The sequence below is a fragment of the Thunnus maccoyii genome, chromosome 2 (genome assembly GCF_910596095.1).
Source record: "Thunnus maccoyii chromosome 2, fThuMac1.1, whole genome shotgun sequence".
Taxonomy (NCBI): Eukaryota; Metazoa; Chordata; class Actinopteri; order Scombriformes; family Scombridae; genus Thunnus; species Thunnus maccoyii.
Genome location: NC_056534.1, coordinates 35574814 through 35592991, shown reverse-complemented (window position 1 = coordinate 35592991; position 18178 = coordinate 35574814). Strand labels below are relative to the sequence as shown.

The window sequence follows — 18178 nt, the reverse complement described above, 5'->3', positions numbered from 1 at the left end:
CTTGTAGAAAAAGTCAACTAGCAGCTAATGTGATCAGACTAAAGTCTTGCTCCTTCATGATGATGAAACCCACCAGAGACATCAAGCTCAGATGACATCAAATCACAGTGACATCACAAGTATCATGAAATGCCCTCTCAGTGTGCCCACACAAAGGAGAAAACATAGAAAAGTTCTGTAATGACTATCTAGTTAAGGGTAAATCAGGATGAAATACCATGTAGAGTGCCACTATATGTGACAGTCTGCATGGTGCTCTTTCAGTGGAAGAAACTGTGATCATGTCCTTTAAATGAAGAGGATGTAATGCAGAGCCATATGATGCTGTTGTAATGGGGTAAGCTGGATCTTCTGTATGAGTGCCCTACTAGTGAACAAAAAGGAATAAGTGCACTCTGAGGTTCCCTAAAGTCTAACATACTGAAGTGTAGAATTGGCCAGCGACACATCCAGCGGGTTGTTGGGCGGACCTTGACTGACTGCTCAGTGGGACCGAGCAGCACCACGTTCACTGGACCAATAATCAGCCAGACCTTCCTGCATGATTCAGCTACCTGACATTTGGCAAAATTCACCGAAACTTTTGGAGCGACCGAGAATCAAGATGTGGTCGATGGTGAGAATGCTTTTGTTTTGTGAAAATGTCTCTTTGTCCGTCACAATGTGTATGTGGCTGCATGACGGTAAATATCCTTAAAGGAGGGGGGGGCATATTAAACCCCTTTTCCACAAGTTAATACGGTTCCCTGTGGATTTCAAATGTGTCAGACAACTACATCACGATGTCAATTTGTAAAAAGCCTGAATTTATCTTTTGACAGTTCTGTCGGTCAGAGCTATGCTAACATTAGCTGCTCCATCCACACTCATAATAACATCATTTAAATGTATAAATGCGGCAGCGACGTTATTGTACCAGAACCATTCAAGTAGCAGTTCAACAATATCCTAAAAAGTAGAAAAACATTATCAGCAAAATGTACTTAAAGTATCTTACTCTGCAGAGTGATATATCATCATATATGACATTATTAAATCATTAATACTGATGGATTTGGTGTGTAAGCATCATTTTACAGTTGTAGCTGAGCGAGGTGGAGCTAGTTTGAACTGTTTTATACACAGTTCAGCGGTTTAAGCGCCCTCCAAAATCTAAATACTTTTACATGAATTTCTTACATTTTGCATTTGAACTTTTCTGACTTGTATATGTTTTGTTGTATATACTCTATGTTTGGTGTTTGGTGTAGGTTTCACAGTCTTCCGATGGAGACATTCGTCAGATTTACACATCTGGTGCATCAGAGAAGACAGCACGTGCTGATGGAAAAGTGAGTGACATCAAACACCTTTAGCATTTAGCTCAAAGCCCCTCTATAGACTCTTAGTCTAGTTAATTATGTTAAGAAACTCCGTGAAAGCAGTGTTGATACTGACTGGGTTATCCTGGTAAATTAAAGAAAATGTATTTGAATTGAGACACTTTCTGATAGCGAATAATGTGGCAAAGCCATGAACATTTTACATGATGAAGTTTAAATGAATAGAAACTTTCATTTCCTCAGGAGTGCGCGCATCCCATGCGATGGCTGCAGATGATCTTCCTTACGTAAGAAGATCGTACGATCCAGCAGTCAATACAGCGTCTATGTATATATGTCTATGCTCCAGCCGCTCAGGAGGCGACGTCAACAGACCATGAAACAAACTATAGTGGTCGGATTTTACTTCTTTTTCTCGTTCTTCGTTTCGACGATCTGACGTCAGCTCGTCAGCAAGGTAGAAAAAAAATGTTGCAAACGAAGCATCAAAGCAGGCAGAAGCCCTGAGTTTTGACTTGCAGGAAGCATTTATACATACGATCATCTCAAGTTTCCGAACTTCGACCATGTTTAACAGTAAAATCACAACAGAAAATCCGATACGGGCCCTTTAAAGTCATAATGTGTACTGAACGGACGTCAACTGTGAATGTCAATTATCTATCAATTATCAATCCCTGCTGAGGAACACAAACCTCCTTGAAATAATACAACAAATTGGCAAAATAAACTCATCTCACCACATTTTTCTGCACCCTTCAAATTATTTTCTTCCTGCTTTAGGAGCTCTGGCTGCCTACAACATGAGAACAGAAAGAATGGACCCCAACAACGTGGACGTGGTTTGGGGGGGGACTATTCCAGTGATGTCACTGCCAGGGCCCAGTACTATGAGGATCATTTGTTTTAACTCTGAGAGCTCCCCCATTTCTGAGTTAAAGTTATATTTAAACAGCAAATACCATCAACATGAAGTAGAATTAGACAACACTTACTTTTCATTTGGACTCACTACTTCAGAATCCACCTTAAAAATATGTCACAGTATCTTGTGATTGTTTTCTCGACTGTGAGACAAATTACATATTTGTGTGTCTGTTACTGTCTTGCAAAGGTCTGAGTCCTAATCCATCATTTTTTTCAATACTTATTGAGAATTAGTTGACCCACACTTCATCAGAAATGATGATAATAATTTAATTTGATAATAAAGTATTTATAGGTCATTCATGATCACCCACTTGTTGTTTTGTTGTTGTTGTTGTTTTTCTCAATGTTGTACAAAGTTGTATGAAACAAGAGGTTAAAATAATATAATAAATAATAGTTTTAAATATATTTTTTAAAAAGTTGTCCAAGTTTGCATTTTTTAAAGGAGTTGGTGTGCTCATCAGTGAAATCAAGCAAATCAAATGAAGTTCTCAGCATGATTGATTGATATCTGTGTCATTTTATATCCTTTTATAATTTTATAAATGCAATTATCTTAAAGTGGACAAATGCGTATCAGTGTATCAGTGGATCAATAAAGCTATCAGTCCAGTATATATAATCCTGAGTCATGTCTTTTCACTAAATGTCAAGTGGATACATTTACAGACATGTACACACACAACATCCTCCAGCATCACTGTGAGCAGGTGTAAGAGTTCCTGCATGCTGCTCTTGTTATGTCTGTGCCACAGTTGAGCTGTAAGAACAAACAGTAAAGTCCCGACAAAAATTAACAACACAACTTATTCTTCTTAACCACTTGTGACTTTTAGTCCTTAGTATTGGTCAAACTCCAAAAACACTGGATCCTACAATTCCCATGATGCAGTTCTCATGACAGGGACGGTACAAAAGGAAACATGATTCATTCTCATATATATAAACCATCATCTCTGGTGTCATTGTTTTACTTTAATATTTTCATACATTGGATCCTTATTTATTAACTCACCTGCCTTCAAAATGTGCTTTACAAAGTTCATTATCACTGAATTTCTCCTGACTGACACGCCTCTTATTCTTAGGAGTTTCTCCTAACTCGGCCAGTCAGGAGAAACGTTTAGTCGTAGGAGGTTTTGTGAATACGACTCCTGATTTGTGAGTCAGACTTTGGTTTCACACCTCAGCTTGTAATTTCCAGTTTTGTCCACAACAGGGTGCACTATTCATTCAATGTTAGCTCTTAACCTGAGACACATAACTGACGTGACTCCCTCCACAACAACCTGTTTCAGATCTGACTTTTCAAACTTCAGTCACTATGTTTTAAATAATTGTTGTATGACTGTGAAAGAATCCTGGTGGGGCAGCAGATGTGATGGATGGAGAAGATTTGAACAAACAAACATTTTAGAAATGGTATCCAGATGATGTGTTTTAGTGTATCTTGGTCATCTAAAATAACTCTAAGGCTTCTAACAACAACACTGAAGGTAAATAAATAAATAATTATATGTGTATGTATGTATATATATATATATATATATATACACATATATATATATGTGTGTGTGTGTGTGTGTGTGTGTGTGTATATATATATATATATATATATATATATATATATATATATATATATATATATATATATATATATATATATATATATATATTCGTGCATTACTATTATATATAAGGAGAAACAGAATTTTCAATTTTTTTCATTTTCCAGCAGTGGTGTTTCATAAAGTTTCATACTGTGAAAAGCCTGTCTCCAATGAGCCGAACAAACTAAACTGAAACTGAGCTGCAGGAAGCTGCGTTATAGTATGTGAAGTGATGCAACAACAGACCTGTGGCTGCAGAAATGAACCAACAAGATAACAACTGAACCTCGATTTAACTGCTTGTAGAAAAAGTCAACTAGCAGCTAATGTGACCAGAATAAAGCAAGTCTGCTCGTTCATAATGATCAAACACACCAGAGACATAATAATAATAATAATAATAATAATAATAAATAATTTCATTTAGATAGCACTTTTTAAAACACACATTTACAAAGTGCTTCACAAATAGGATAAAATACATACATACATAAATACACATACATATGCATGATACATACACAAGAATTAAAACACACAACCAAACAAACAAACAAAACCAAAAGTAAACAGAGTATTTAGAAGAAGTTTAACTTATAGAAATGAGTTCTCAGCAGCCGCTTAAAACAAACCACAGATTCAGCAGGTCTGATGAAATGAGGAAGGTCACAGTCACCTCTGGATTTAAAATAGGAACAAGGAACAGATAAAAGACCTTGATCAGATGATCGGAGTGGCCGACAGCTGGAATAGAGACTCAACAACTCTGAAATATATGCAGGGACCATCACGCTCAGATGACGTGAATTCACAGTGAAGAAAACAGGCACCTTTAGACAAAACAGTGATGTTTGTGACCACAGTGTAACACAATTTAAATATATAATATGGAGAGTAAACTATTAAATTAAAAAACAACAAAACCACTGTGATAAACAAAGCAAAAGAGGCTTTTGTTAGCATGTTGTTAGAACAGCAGAGAGCTCAGACTGACAGATGAACTCCTCATTGAACTCCTTTGTTATCTCAGCATATGAATAAAGTTTTTATTATGGTGTCAGTTATACAACTACGCACTGCCAGCATGGGTTTACAACAAGACAAAACAAATTCATATAAGTCAAACAATGTTACAAAAAAGTCCAAAATTGTCCTTCAGTGTCCAAAACAAAATTCACAAATCACTGACCAAAACATTTTCTATTCTGGAGAAATCAGAGAAATGAGAGCTATAGAGAAAATATGACTCCAGTCAGATAATTTATTTATCAGTTTATCATCAGTTGGATTTTGCTTCTTGGTTTGTACGAGTGAAATATCGGACTCACTGTTTCAACCCTTCAGATTGTCTTTCTGTCCTGTTTGTATTTTTAATATTTGGATTCTGAGTTTCTTTTTTTAAAGCAACATTTAAAGAGGAACCGATGAGTCAAAGTTGTTTATTAGTTTTATTTAATTTGCAGAGCATTTAAAAGCAAATAATACTAAAACAACATCAGTGCAAACTAAACCAAAAAGTAAAAATCCACATCAATACACCTAAATACAAAAGTCCAAATATTTGATAAGTGCTTACTTACTTTCATTTTGACTGAATACTGGTTGGGTTAAAGGGTTTATTCCTTGCTGAACAGTTATTTCTGAGAAACCATGTGCTGCCTGACCTTTGGTTTGATTGGCTGTGCTGCAGCCAGTGGAGATAAGATTCACTATATAAGTAGAGGAAGAGTCTGATAATCACCATCACTTCTAGAGGAGCAACAGAGAAGAAAGACCAACATGTCTCGGGGTAAGTACACTTTTTGTTGAAAATGCGTCTTTGTCCATCACGGTGCTGAAATTAAGCTTCTTATTGGAATTTTCTGATCCACCTTAAAAGTGGCGTAACGCCTGTAGATGATGTTTTCAGTTGTTTTCAAGCTAATTCATGAACTGAAAAAGGTAACAAATAAGGGGAAAATGACTCATAGTAAACAGATTTTCAGTCTTATTGTTATTTCTGCCTATTTGCTGTGGTCCAACCTGCTCAGTATTAAAAAGTCTCAAGAGATCAATACTCCAGTATGATCAATGATATTCAATGATATTTCTCCATTCAGATCACATTAGTCCAGGTCCTTATCCAAATCCACTACACTTAGACTTGTCAAATCTGGACTAGATTACCAGGGAGACTCCAGAGACTCATTGAAACACAGATTGTGTCAGATTTATGAAACCTTAATTTGTCAAAACTGAAAAAAGGCTGATTCACATCTAGACCACATTAGACCAGATCCAGATCAAAAACCACTGAAATCATATTACCACACATAACAGCCGGCCCTTGAAAACACAACTTGTTGTTTTTACATTTAGGATTATGCTTTTGCAGATTAAACAAATGAGATATAACGTGTTGATTATTGAGCTTTACAGGTGCTCGTAGGCAGATGATTTTCTGTGAACAGAAAAAATATCTGTTTCCTCTGTTTTCAGTCTTTGTGGTAAGCTAAGCTAACCCACTGATACAGATTTCCCCTCAGGATGACTTGTAATAACTGGTGATCTCTTAACTTTACATCTAGTAAATTTAATTTGTCCAATAATTTTATTCCCATCATCCTCCGCTGAACATTGTGTTGAGTGCTGATAAACTAAGATGGTGAACCTGGTAAACATTATACCTGATAGCATTTAGCTCAAAGCCCCTCTATAGACTCTTAGTCTAATTAATTATGTAAGAAACTCCCTGAAAGCAGTGTTGGTACTGACTGGGTTATCCTGGTAAATTAAAGAAAATGTATTTGAATTGAGACACTTTCTGATACTGAATAATGTGGCACAGCCATGAACATTTTACATGATGAAGTTTAAATGATTAGAAACTTTAACTTCCTCTGCAGAGGCTGCAGAAGATCTTCGTTACATAAACCAGTACAAAAACAAGATTATCAGGGCTGCTAACAAATATGGAATGAAGCCTTCTGTCGTGGCTGGCATCATCTCCAGAGAGAGCCGCGGAGGCAGAGGGGCAGGTTTCGTTAATGGCTGGGGGGACAACGGGAACGCCTTCGGACTAATGCAGGTCTGTGTTCCACACACAAGTCTCTGTCCAACACACTCTCTGCATCCACCTGCCTGATAATAATGTCTTTTATTTTTATGCTTCCTAGGTTGACAAGAACTGGCACACGCCTAGGGGTGCGTGGGACAGCCAGGAACATATCGATCAAGGCACTGAGATTCTAGCAGACTGCTACCGAACCGTCGGACGTGAATTTCCTCAGTTGACCGGGACCATGAAGCTGAGAGGTACAGATCATCCATCTGAAGAGTTATCTGTGTGTCTTTGGGTTGTAAAACAGTCTTGTCTATTGTTGCAGTGTGAGTTAGTGGTATCAGTGTAAAATTTACAACATCAAAACATAAAGAAAGATTTTTACAAAGTTTCAAAATGAGAACTGAAGTTTTTAAGAATAAATCTACAAAGCAATTAGTTTTGAAGTCCTGAAACAACAAATCCACCAGTATTATTTAATTTAGTAAATTAAAGCCTCTGTTTGTAGACTGTTTGTTTGATTAGAGCATTATTCTAATTATTCGGACAGGACACCTTTTTGTTTGTGAGAATAAATAAATGAGACAATCCTGGTGAGTGATGGTGCAGTACACTATGTGTTGCCTTCAGCCTTTTCAGTTCTACCACTAGGGGGCGCCAAAGTCAGAAATGTTCAAATTCTTTCTATAAATGGCATTAAAGGGACCATATCATGCACATTTCTGGGTCTATAATTTTTAATCTGGGGCTTTACTGGAATATCTTTGCATGATTACAGTAAAAAAAAACAACTTATTGATCCATACTGGCCCTTTATGCAGCCCCTCAGTTCAGCCTCTGTCTGAAACAGGCTGTTCCGATAAGCCCACTTTGTTCTGATTGGTTAGCTCCCAGAAGCTGCGTCACAGCTGACCTCCAGGCTACGTCAACAAACCATTGAACAAACTGAACAAATCTGACGTCAGCTCGTCAGCAAGATAGAAAAAAACGTTGCAAACAAAGCATTCAAAGCAGGCAGAAGCCCTGAGTTTTGACTTGCAGGGAGCATTTATACATACAATCATCTCACGTTTTGAAAATTTGACCATGTTTAACACAGATCTAACATCATAACAGTATATAAATAACAGAAAATCACAAAGCATGATACACCTCCTTTAAAGTCAGAATGTGTTTTGAACAGATGTCAGCTGTGAAAACTGTGAATGTCAATTATCAATTATCAATTATCAATCCCTGCTGAAGAACACAAAATTCCTTGAAATAATACAACAAATTGGCAAAATAAACTCATCTCACCACATTTTTCCTCACTCTTAAACTCATTTTCTTCCTGCTTTAGGAGCGCTGGCTGCCTACAACATGGGAACACAAAGAATGAACCCCAACAACGTGGACGCTCACACTACTTGGGGGAACTATTCCAGTGATGTCCTTGCCAGGGCCCAGTACTATGAGAGGAATGGGTATTAACTCAGAGAGCTCCCCCATTTCTGAGTTGAAGTTAAATTTAAACAGTAAATAACATCAACATGAAGCAGAATTAGACTTACACTTACTTTTGCAAGTTCACATTTTCTGGTGTGCTCATCAATGAAATCTCACAAATCATATGAAGTTCTCAGCATGATTACAATCTGATTGATTGATCTGTCATTTATAATTTTATAAATGGAATTATCTTAAAGTGGACAAATGCATTTCTGCAGCAGAGTAACTACAATGTTTGATGTCATTTGCAGCGTGTATCAGTGGATCAATAAAGCTATCAGTCCAGTATATATAATCCTGAGTCATGTCTTTTCACTAAATGACAAGTGGATACATTTACAGACATGTACACACACAACATCCTCCAGCATCACTGTGAGCAGGTGTAAGAGTTCCTAGATGCTACTCTTGTTATGTCTGTGCCACAGTTGAGCTGTAAGAACAAACAGTAAAGTCCTGACAAAAATTAACAACACAACTTATTCTTCTTAACCATTTGTGACTTTTAGTCCTTAGTATTGGTCAAACTCCAAAAACACTGGATCCTACAATTCCCATAATGCAGTTCTCATGACAGGGACGGTACAAAAGGAAACATGATTCATTCTCATATAAATATATAAACCATCATCTCTGGTGTCATTGTATTACTTTAATATTTTCATACATTGGATCCTTATTTATTAACTCACTTGCCTTCAAAATGTGCTTTACAAACTTCATTATCACTGAATTTCTCCTGACTGACACGCCTCTTATTCTTAGGAGTTTCTCCTAACTCGGCCAGTCAGGAGAAACGTTTAGTTGTAGGAGGTTTTGTGAATACGACTCCTGATTTGTGAGTAAGACTTTGGTTTCACACCTCAGCTTGTAATTTCCACAACAGGGTGCACTATTCATTCAATGTTAGCTCTTAACCTGAGACACATGACTTCATGTTGCACCACACAACGGAGAAAAGTTTGAAAGAGAAAATGACAAATCCCTCCACAACAACCTGTTTCAGATCTGACTTTTCAAACTTCAGTCACTATGTTTTAAATAATTGTTGTATGACTGTGAAAGAATCCTGGTGGCAGCAGATGTGATGGATGGAGAAGATTTGAACAAACAAACACTGGAGACTGCCAAGCAAAGGCTCACAGCTCTGGCTACCCGCCTGAAGAGATACACAGGAGAAGCAGAAGCCAGGAGAATTAATAGGATGTTCTCCACTGTACTTTCAGTGGCAAGGTAATAACACAAGAACAGATCCTCTCAGGGCTGAGACTGAACAATACTGGAAGAGCCTATGGGAGAAGGAGGCATCACATAACACCAATGCTCGGTGGCTATTGGATCTAAGAGCAGACCACAGCAATCTCCCAGAACAAGATCCAGTAACCATTACAATGGCAGACATCCAAGAATGAGTGTCAGGTATGAAGAGCTGGACAGCACTGGGCCCGGACATGATCCACACCTACTGGCTAAAGAAACTGACTGCACTCCATGAACGCCTGGCAGCACAAATGAACCAGCTGCTGATGGATGGGACGCACCCAGAATGGTTAACCCAAGGGTGGACAGTCCTAATCATGAAGGACCCCCAGAAGGGCATAATCCCATCCAACTATTGGCCAATACCCTGCCTCTGTACAACATGGAAGCTCCTGTCAGGCAACATAGCAGCTAAGATGAATAGGCACATGGCCCAATACATGAGCAGGGCCCAGAAAGGAATTGGTAGTAATACCAGGGGTGCTAAGCACCAGCTACTGGTCGATAGAGCAGTCACCCAAGACTGCAAGACCAGGCAGACCAACCTGTGTACTGCCTGGATTGACTACAAGAAGGCCTATGACTCAATGCCAAACACATGGATACTGGAATGCTTGGAGATGTACAACATCAACAGGACACTAAGAGCCTTCATCAAGAACTCAATGGGGCTGTGGAAAACGACTCTGGAGGCCAACTCAAAGCCAATTGCACAAGTTACCATCAAGTGCGGCATATACCAAAGTGATGCACTATCCCTGCTGCTGTTCTGCATAGGCCTGAACCCCCTCAGCCAGATCATCTCAAAGAGTGGCTACAGGTACCGGTTCCGAAGTGGAACAACCATCAGTCACCTCCTCTACATGGATGACATCAAGCTGTATGCCAGGAATGAGCGAGACATCGACTCACTGATCCACCTCACCAGGATCTACAGCAACGACATCGGAATGTCATTCGGACTAGATAAGTGTGGTCGGATGGTATCGAAGAGAGGGAAGGTGATCAGGACCAAGGGGGTTGAGCTACCAGCAGGCACCATTGCAGATGTTCAGGACAGCTACAAATGCATGGAGGGTTTCATTTCAAGTCCAGCACCCTGAGACTGTACACTAAGCGGAACGAGGGCGGCCGAGGACTGGTGAGCGTCAGAGCCACTGTCCAGGATGAAACAACCAACATCCAGGAATACATCAGGAAGATGGCCCCCAAAGATGAACTGCTAAGTGAATATCTCAGGCAGCAGAAACCCGATGATGCAGAGGAGGAGAAGGAACCATCATGGAGGGACAAGCCCCTACACGGCATGTACCACCGACAGATAGAAGAAGTGGCTGATATCAAGAAATCCTACCAGTGGCTGGAAAAGGCTGGACTGAAGGACAGCACAGAAGCACTAATCATGGCAGCACAAGAACAGGCACTCAGTACAAGATCAATAGAGGCGGGGATCTACCACACCAGACAGGACCCCAGGTGCAGGCTGTGCAAAGATGCTCCTGAGACAGTTCAGCACATAATAGCAGGGTGTAAGATGCAGGCAGGAACAGCGTACATGGAACGCCATAACCAAGTGGCTGGCATAGTGTACAGGAACATCTGCACTGAGTATGGGTTGGAGGTCCCAAGGTCACAATGGAAGACACCTCGTAAGGTGGTTGAGAATGACCAAGCCAAGATCCTGTGGGACTTCCAGATCCAGACGGACAAGCTGGTGATGGCTAACCAACCGGACATCGTGTTGATCGACAAACAACAGAAGAAGGCAGTGGTGATAGACGTAGCAATCCCAAGTGACAGCAACATCAAGAAGAAGGAACACAGGAAGATCGAAAAATACCAAGGGCTGAAAGAGGAGCTAGAAAGGATGTGGGGAGTGAAGGCAACAGTGGTGCCATTGGTAATTGGAGCACTGGGGGCTGTGACCCACAAACAGGGAGAGTGGCTCCAGCAGATTCTGGGTACAACATCTGAGGTGTCTGTCAAGAAGAGCGCAGTCCTAGGAACAGCTAAGATACTGTGCAGAACCCTCAAACTGCTAGAACTCTGGTAGAGGACCCGAGCTTGAGGAAGACACACCACCACCCCCCATGAGAGGGGGGTGAGAGGGAGATTTTTTTTAAAAATATATGTATATATGTATACATACATACACACACACACACACACACACACACACGTATATAAATATATATTTATATATGCTTGTAGAAAAAGTCAACTAGCAGCTAATGTGACCAGAATAAAGCAAGTCTGCTCGTTCATAATGATCAAACACACCAGAGACATAATAATAATAATAATAATAATAATAATAATAATAATAATTTTATTTATATAGCACTTTTTAAAATACACATTTACAAAGTGCTTCACAAATAGGATAAAATACATACATACATAAATACACATACATATGCATAATACATACACAAGAATTAAAACACACAACCAAACAAACAAACAAAACTAAAAGCAAACAGAGTATTTATAAGAAGTTTAACCTATAGAAATGAGTTCTCAGCTGTGCAACTAAAGATCTTTGGCTTCTAGAGAAGTGACGTATGATTCAGGGTCAAACCTTTGTTTGATATGCATATACTGTCTGTCCTTAATTTAATCATAAGGGCTGAAACTTAAGGTATAGATGTAGTTGTGTAAGATGCAACATGACATTAAACAACTTTGATTTATCAAATATGACTCCAGTCAGATAATTTATTTATCAGTTTATCATCAGTTGGATTTTGCTTCTTGGTTTGTACGAGTGAAATATCGGCCTCACTGTTTCAACCCTTCAGATTGTCTTTCTGTCCTGTTTGTATTTTTAATATTTGGATTCTGAGTTTCTTTTTTTTAAAACAACATTTAAAGAGGAACTGATGAGTCAAAGTTGTTTATTAGTTTTATTTAATTTGCAGAGCATTTAAAAGCAAATAATACTAAAACAACATCAGTGCAAACTAAACCAAAAAGTAAAAATCCACATCAATACACCTAAATACAAAAGTCCAAATATTTGATAAGTGCTTACTTACTTTCATTTTGACTGAATACTGGTTGGGTTAAAGGGTTCATTCCCTGCTGGACAGTTATTTCTAGGAAACCATGTGCTCCACCTCCTCTGGTTTGATTGGCTGTGCTGCAGCCAGTGGAGATAAGATTCACTCTTTAAGTAGAGGAAGAGTCTGATAATCACCATCACTTCTAGAAGAGCAACAGAAAAACAACATGGGGTCGGTGGTAAGTACACTTTGTTTTGTGAAAATGACTCTTTGTCCACCACAGAAATGTGTGTGTAGCTGCATGATGGTATTTGTGGAGGAAGAACTCAGATCCCTAAATAAAAGTACCAATGCAACAATATCCAAGATGCTAAAAAGTAAAGAGTTAGTAAAGAAAAAGTAGAAAAGCAAGATGTACTTTAAGTATCAAAAAATACTTATTCTGCAGAAAAATGTCCCCTGTGATATATTATCATATACAACATTATTAAATTATTAATACTGATGTATTTGGTGCATAATCAGTATTTTACAGTTGTAGCTGAGCGAGGTGGAGCTAGTTTTAACTGTTTTTTACAAGGATCAGAGGTTCCCAACCTCCCTCCAAAGTGTCATTGAGGGGTTGTGAGATGATAATGTTATTGCTCTGGTAAATTCAGAGAGGAGAAGGTCATCTAAATACTTTTACATGAATTTCTTACATTTTGCATTTGAACTTTTCTGACTTGTATATGTTTTGTTGTATATATTCTATGTTTGGTGTTTGGTGTAGTTTTCATGGCTTTCTGATACAGACTATCCACATGGAGACATTCGTAAGGTTAACACAACTGGTGCATCAGACGAGACAGCACGGGCTGATGGAAAAAGCTCCAGAGGTGAGTGACATCAAACACCATCCTCATCATGATGAATAGAAGGACTCCTGGATCATTAGTGACAGGGTTAATATCTTCAAGCAGGTCCTCTGGAAGAGGTGGTCAATAAATGAGGAGCTGGTTTGGGTAGAATAAGCAGAGCAGAGGCTCATGTAAACAGGAAAGTCCTGGTCACAATGCACAATGCTGTTCTTCTTACCTCCAGCACTACTGCAGTGAAACAAAACATGGTGAGACCAACAGGGCTGCTCGTCTCATGACAAGCTGGATCAAGAGACAAAATCAAGATTTACAAACTTCTGTAAATGGCTGGTATTGGCAGCATATTGGACCAAATTAAAGAATAGTTCAACATTTTGGGAAATGCGCTTCCCCTTCTTACAGAGAGTTGGATGAGAAAATCACCTCCCTCATGTCTGTACAATGAATATGAAGCTACATCCAGCAGCTGGTTAGTTTAGTTTAGTAGGACTGGAATCAGGGGAAACAGCTAGTCTGGTTTAGTCCAAAGGTAATAAAATCCACCTGCCAGAACCTCTGAAGCTCACTAATTATATCTAATTTAATCTGTACAAAAATAAAGTATAAAAATGATATGCTGGTTTTAAGTCACTGCGCCCGACCAAGAAATAGTCCCACACATAACAGCCGGCCCTTGAAAACACAACTTGTTGTTTTTACATTTAGGATTATGCTTTTGCAGATTAAACAAATGAGATATAACGTGTTGATTATTGAGCTTTACAGGTGCTGGTAGGCAGATGATTTTCTTTGAACAGAAAAAATATCTGTTTCCTGTTTTCAGTCTTTGTGGTAAGCTAACCCGCTGATACAGATTTCCCCTCAGGATGACTTGTAATAACTGGTGATCTCTTAACTTTACATCTAGTAAATTTAATTTGTCCAATAATTTTATTCCCATCATCCTCCGCTGAACATTGTGTTGAGTGCTGATATACTAAGATGGTGAACCTGGTAAACATTATACCTGATAGCATTTAGCTCAAAGCTCCTCTATAGACTCTTAGTCTAATTAATTATTAATTATGCTGAAAGAAACTCCCTGAAAGCAGTGTTGATACTGACTGGGTTATCCTGGTAAATTAAAGTAAATGTATTTGAATTGAGACACTTTCTGATAATGAATAATGTGGCACAGCCATGAACATTTTACATGATGAAGTTTAAATGATGAGAAACTTTCATTTCCTCAGGAGAGGATGCATCCCATGAGATGGCTGAAGATGATCTTCCTTACGTAAAGAAGTACAAAAACAAGATTATCAAGGCTGCTGAAAAATATGACGTGCAGCCTTCTGTCGTGGCTGGCATCATCTCCAGAGAGAGCCGCGGAGGCAGAGGGGCAGGTTTCGTTAATGGCTGGGGGAACAACGGGAACGCCTTCGGACTAATGCAGGTCTGTGTTGCACACACAAGTCTCTGTCCAACACACTCTCTGCATCCACCTGCCTGATAGTAATGTCTTTTATTTTTATGCTTCCTAGATTGACAAGAACTGGCACACGCTTAAGGGTGCGTGGGACAGCCAGCAACATATCAATCAAGGCACTAAGATTCTAGTAGACTTATACTCAGATGACATTGAGGAAAAATTTCCTCATTGGGACAAGAACCAGAAGCTGAAAGGTAAAGATCATCCATCTGAAGAGTTGTCTGTGTGTCTTTGGGTTTTAAAACAATGTTGTCTATTGTTGCAGTGTGAGTTAGTGGTATCAGTGTTAAATTTACAACATCAGAACAAACAGAAAGATTTTACAAAGTTTCAAAATGAAAACTGAAGTTTTTACAAATAAATCTACAAAGCAATTACTTTTGAATTCCTGAAACAACAAATCCACCAGTATTATTTAATTTAGTAAATTAAAGCCTCTGTTTGTAGACTGTTTGTGTGATTAGAGCATTATTCTAATTATTCAGACAGGACACCTTTTTGTTTGTGAGAATAAATAAATGAGACAATCCTGGTGAGTGATGGTGCAGTACACTATGTGTTGCCTTCAGCCTTTTTCAGTTCTACCACTAGGGGGCGCCAAAGTCAGAAATGTTCAAATTCTTTCTATAAATGGCATTAAAGGGACCATATCATGCACATTTCTGGGTCTATAATTTTTAATCTGGGGCTTTACTGGAATATCTTTGCATGATTACAGTAAAAAAAAACAACTTATTGATCCATACTGGCCCTTTATGCAGCCCCTCAGTTCAGCCTCTGTCTGAAACAGGCTGTTCCGATAAGCCCACTTTGTTCTGATTGGTTAGCTCCCAGAAGCTGCGTCACAGCTGACCTCCAGGCTACATCAACAAACCATTGAACCCCGAATTTTGACTTGCAGGGAGCATTTACACATACGATCATCTCAGGTTTCAGAACTTTGACCATGTTTAACACAGATATCCAACATCATAACAGTATATAAATAACAGAAAATCACAAAGCATGATACAGCTCCTTTAAAGTCAGAATGTGTTTTGAATGGATGTCAACTGTGAAAACTGTGAATGTCAATTATCAATTATCAATTATCAATTATCAATCCCTGCTGAAGAACACAAACCTCCTTGAAATAATACAACAAATTGGCAAAATAAACTCACCTCACTGCATTTTTCTGCACCCTTCAAATTATTTTCTTCCTGCTTTAGGAGCACTGGCTGCCTACAACATGGGAACAGAAGAAATGGCCTCCTCCTACAGCAAAGTGGACGATCACACTACCGGAGGGGACTATTCCAATGATGTCACTGCCAGGGCCCAGTACTATGAGGATCATTTGTTTTAACTCTGAGAGCTCCCCCATTTCTGAGTTAAAGTTAACTTTGAACAGCAAATACCATCAACATGAAGCAGAATTAGACAACACTTACTTTTCATTTTTTTAAAGGAGTTGGTGTGCTCATCAGTGAAATCTCACTAATCAAATGAAGGTCTCAGCATGACTGATTGATATCTGTGTCATTCTATATCCTTTATAATTTTATTAATGCAATTATCTTAAAGTGGATAAATGCATTTCTGCAGCAGAGTAACTACAATGTTTGATGTCATTTGCAGCGTGTATCAGTGGATCAATAAAGCTATCAGTCCAGTATATATAATCCTGTGTCATGTCTTTTCACTAAATGACAAGTGGATACATTTACAGACATGTACACACACAACATCCTCCAGCATCACTGTGAGCAGGTGTAAGAGTTCCTGCATGCTACTCTTGTTATGTCTGTGCCACAGTTGAGCTGTAAGAACAAACAGTTAAGTCCTGACAAAAATTAACAACACAACTTATTCTTCTTATTCATTTGTGACTTTTAGTCCTTAGTATTGGTCAAACTCCAAAACCACTGGATCCTACAATTCCCATAATGCAGTTCTCATGACAGGGACGGTACAAAAGGAAACATGATTCATTCTCATATATATAAACCATCATCTCTGGTGTCATTGTCTTGCTTTAATATTTTCATACATTGGATCCTTATTTATTAACTCACCTGCCTTCAAAATGTGCTTTACAAAGTTCATTATCACTGAATTTCTCCTGACTGACAAGCCTCTTATTCTTAGGAGTTTCTCCTAACTCGGCCAGTCAGGAGAAACGTTTAGTCGTAGGAGGTTTTGTGAATACAACTCCTGATTTGTGAGTAAGACTTTGGTTTCACACCTCAGCTTGTAATTTCCAGTTTTGTCCACAACAGGGTGCACTATTCATTCAATGTTAGCTCTTAACCTGAGACACATGACTTCATGTTGCACCACACAAAGGAGAAAAGTTTGAAAGAGAAAATGACAAATCCCTCCTCAACAACCTGTTTCAGATCTGACTTTTCAAACTTCAGTCACTATGTTTTAAATAATTGTTGTATGACTGTGAAAGAATCCTGGTGGGGCAGCAGATGTGATGGATGGAGAAGATTTGAACAAACAAACATTTTAGAAATGGTATCCAGATGATGTGTTTTAGTGTATCTCAGTCATCTAAAATAACTGTAAGGCTTCTAACAACAACACTGAAGGTAAATAAATAAATAAATTTTGTGCATTACTATGATATATAAGGAGAAACAGAATTTTCAACTTTTTTCATTTTCCAGCAGTTTCATACTGTGAAAAGCCTGTCTCCAATGAGCTGAACAAACTAAACTGAAACTGAGCTGCAGGAAGCTGCGTTATAGTATGTGAAGTGGTTCAACAATAGACTACGCCCTGTGGCTGCAGAAATGAACCAACAAGATAACAAGTGGGTGGAAAAACACAGAACACTGAACCTCGATTTAACTGCTTGTAGAAAAAGTCAACTAGCAGCTAATGTGACCAGAATAAAGCAAGTCTGCTCGTTCATAATGATCAAACACACCAGACACATAATAATAATAATAATAATAATAATTTTATTTATATAGCACTTTTTAAAATACACATTTACAAAGTGCTTCACAAATAGGATAAAATACATACATACATAAATACACATACATATGCATGATACATACACAAGAATTAAAACACACAACCAAACAAACAAACAAAACTAAAAGCAAACAGAGTATTTATAAGAAGTCTAATCTATAGAAATGAGTTCTCAGCTGTGCAACTAAAGATCTTTGGCTTCTAGAGAAGTGACGT

The 18178-nt window shown here is 38.4% G+C and overlaps 1 protein-coding gene and 1 long non-coding RNA gene across 3 annotated transcripts; both read left to right on the top strand.

The window, feature by feature from the left end:
• The first annotated feature begins 254 nt into the window (after nt 1–254).
• On the top strand, nt 255–2552 carry LOC121912763. The gene is made up of 3 exons (XR_006100144.1): nt 255–616; nt 1251–1331; nt 2106–2552. It is a non-coding gene; the product is annotated as an uncharacterized LOC121912763 (long non-coding RNA).
• A 3066-nt stretch (nt 2553–5618) lies between these two features.
• Nucleotides 5619–16653, top strand: LOC121912751 (lysozyme G-like). 2 transcript variants are annotated; one of them, XM_042435142.1, is made up of 4 exons: nt 5619–5651; nt 6748–6929; nt 7018–7156; nt 16201–16653. In XM_042435142.1, exons 1-4 carry the CDS (start codon nt 5642–5644, stop codon nt 16335–16337), a joined length of 468 nt encoding a protein of 155 aa, XP_042291076.1. In that variant the 5' UTR covers nt 5619–5641; the 3' UTR covers nt 16338–16653. The 2 variants fall into 2 exon arrangements, with proteins under 2 accessions (XP_042291076.1, XP_042291084.1); XM_042435150.1 differs by lacking the exon at nt 16201–16653 and adding an exon at nt 8245–8688.
• Nucleotides 16654–18178: the final 1525 nt, after the last annotated feature.

Bases quoted from the DNA above. Each gene is read 5' to 3' on its own strand.
- LOC121912751 (XM_042435142.1), top strand. The intron at 6,930-7,017 runs GTCTGTGTTCCA...TATGCTTCCTAG, and splicing joins ACGCCTTCGGACTAATGCAG to GTTGACAAGAACTGGCACAC. The intron at 7,157-16,200 runs GTACAGATCATC...TTCCTGCTTTAG, and splicing joins CGGGACCATGAAGCTGAGAG to GAGCACTGGCTGCCTACAAC.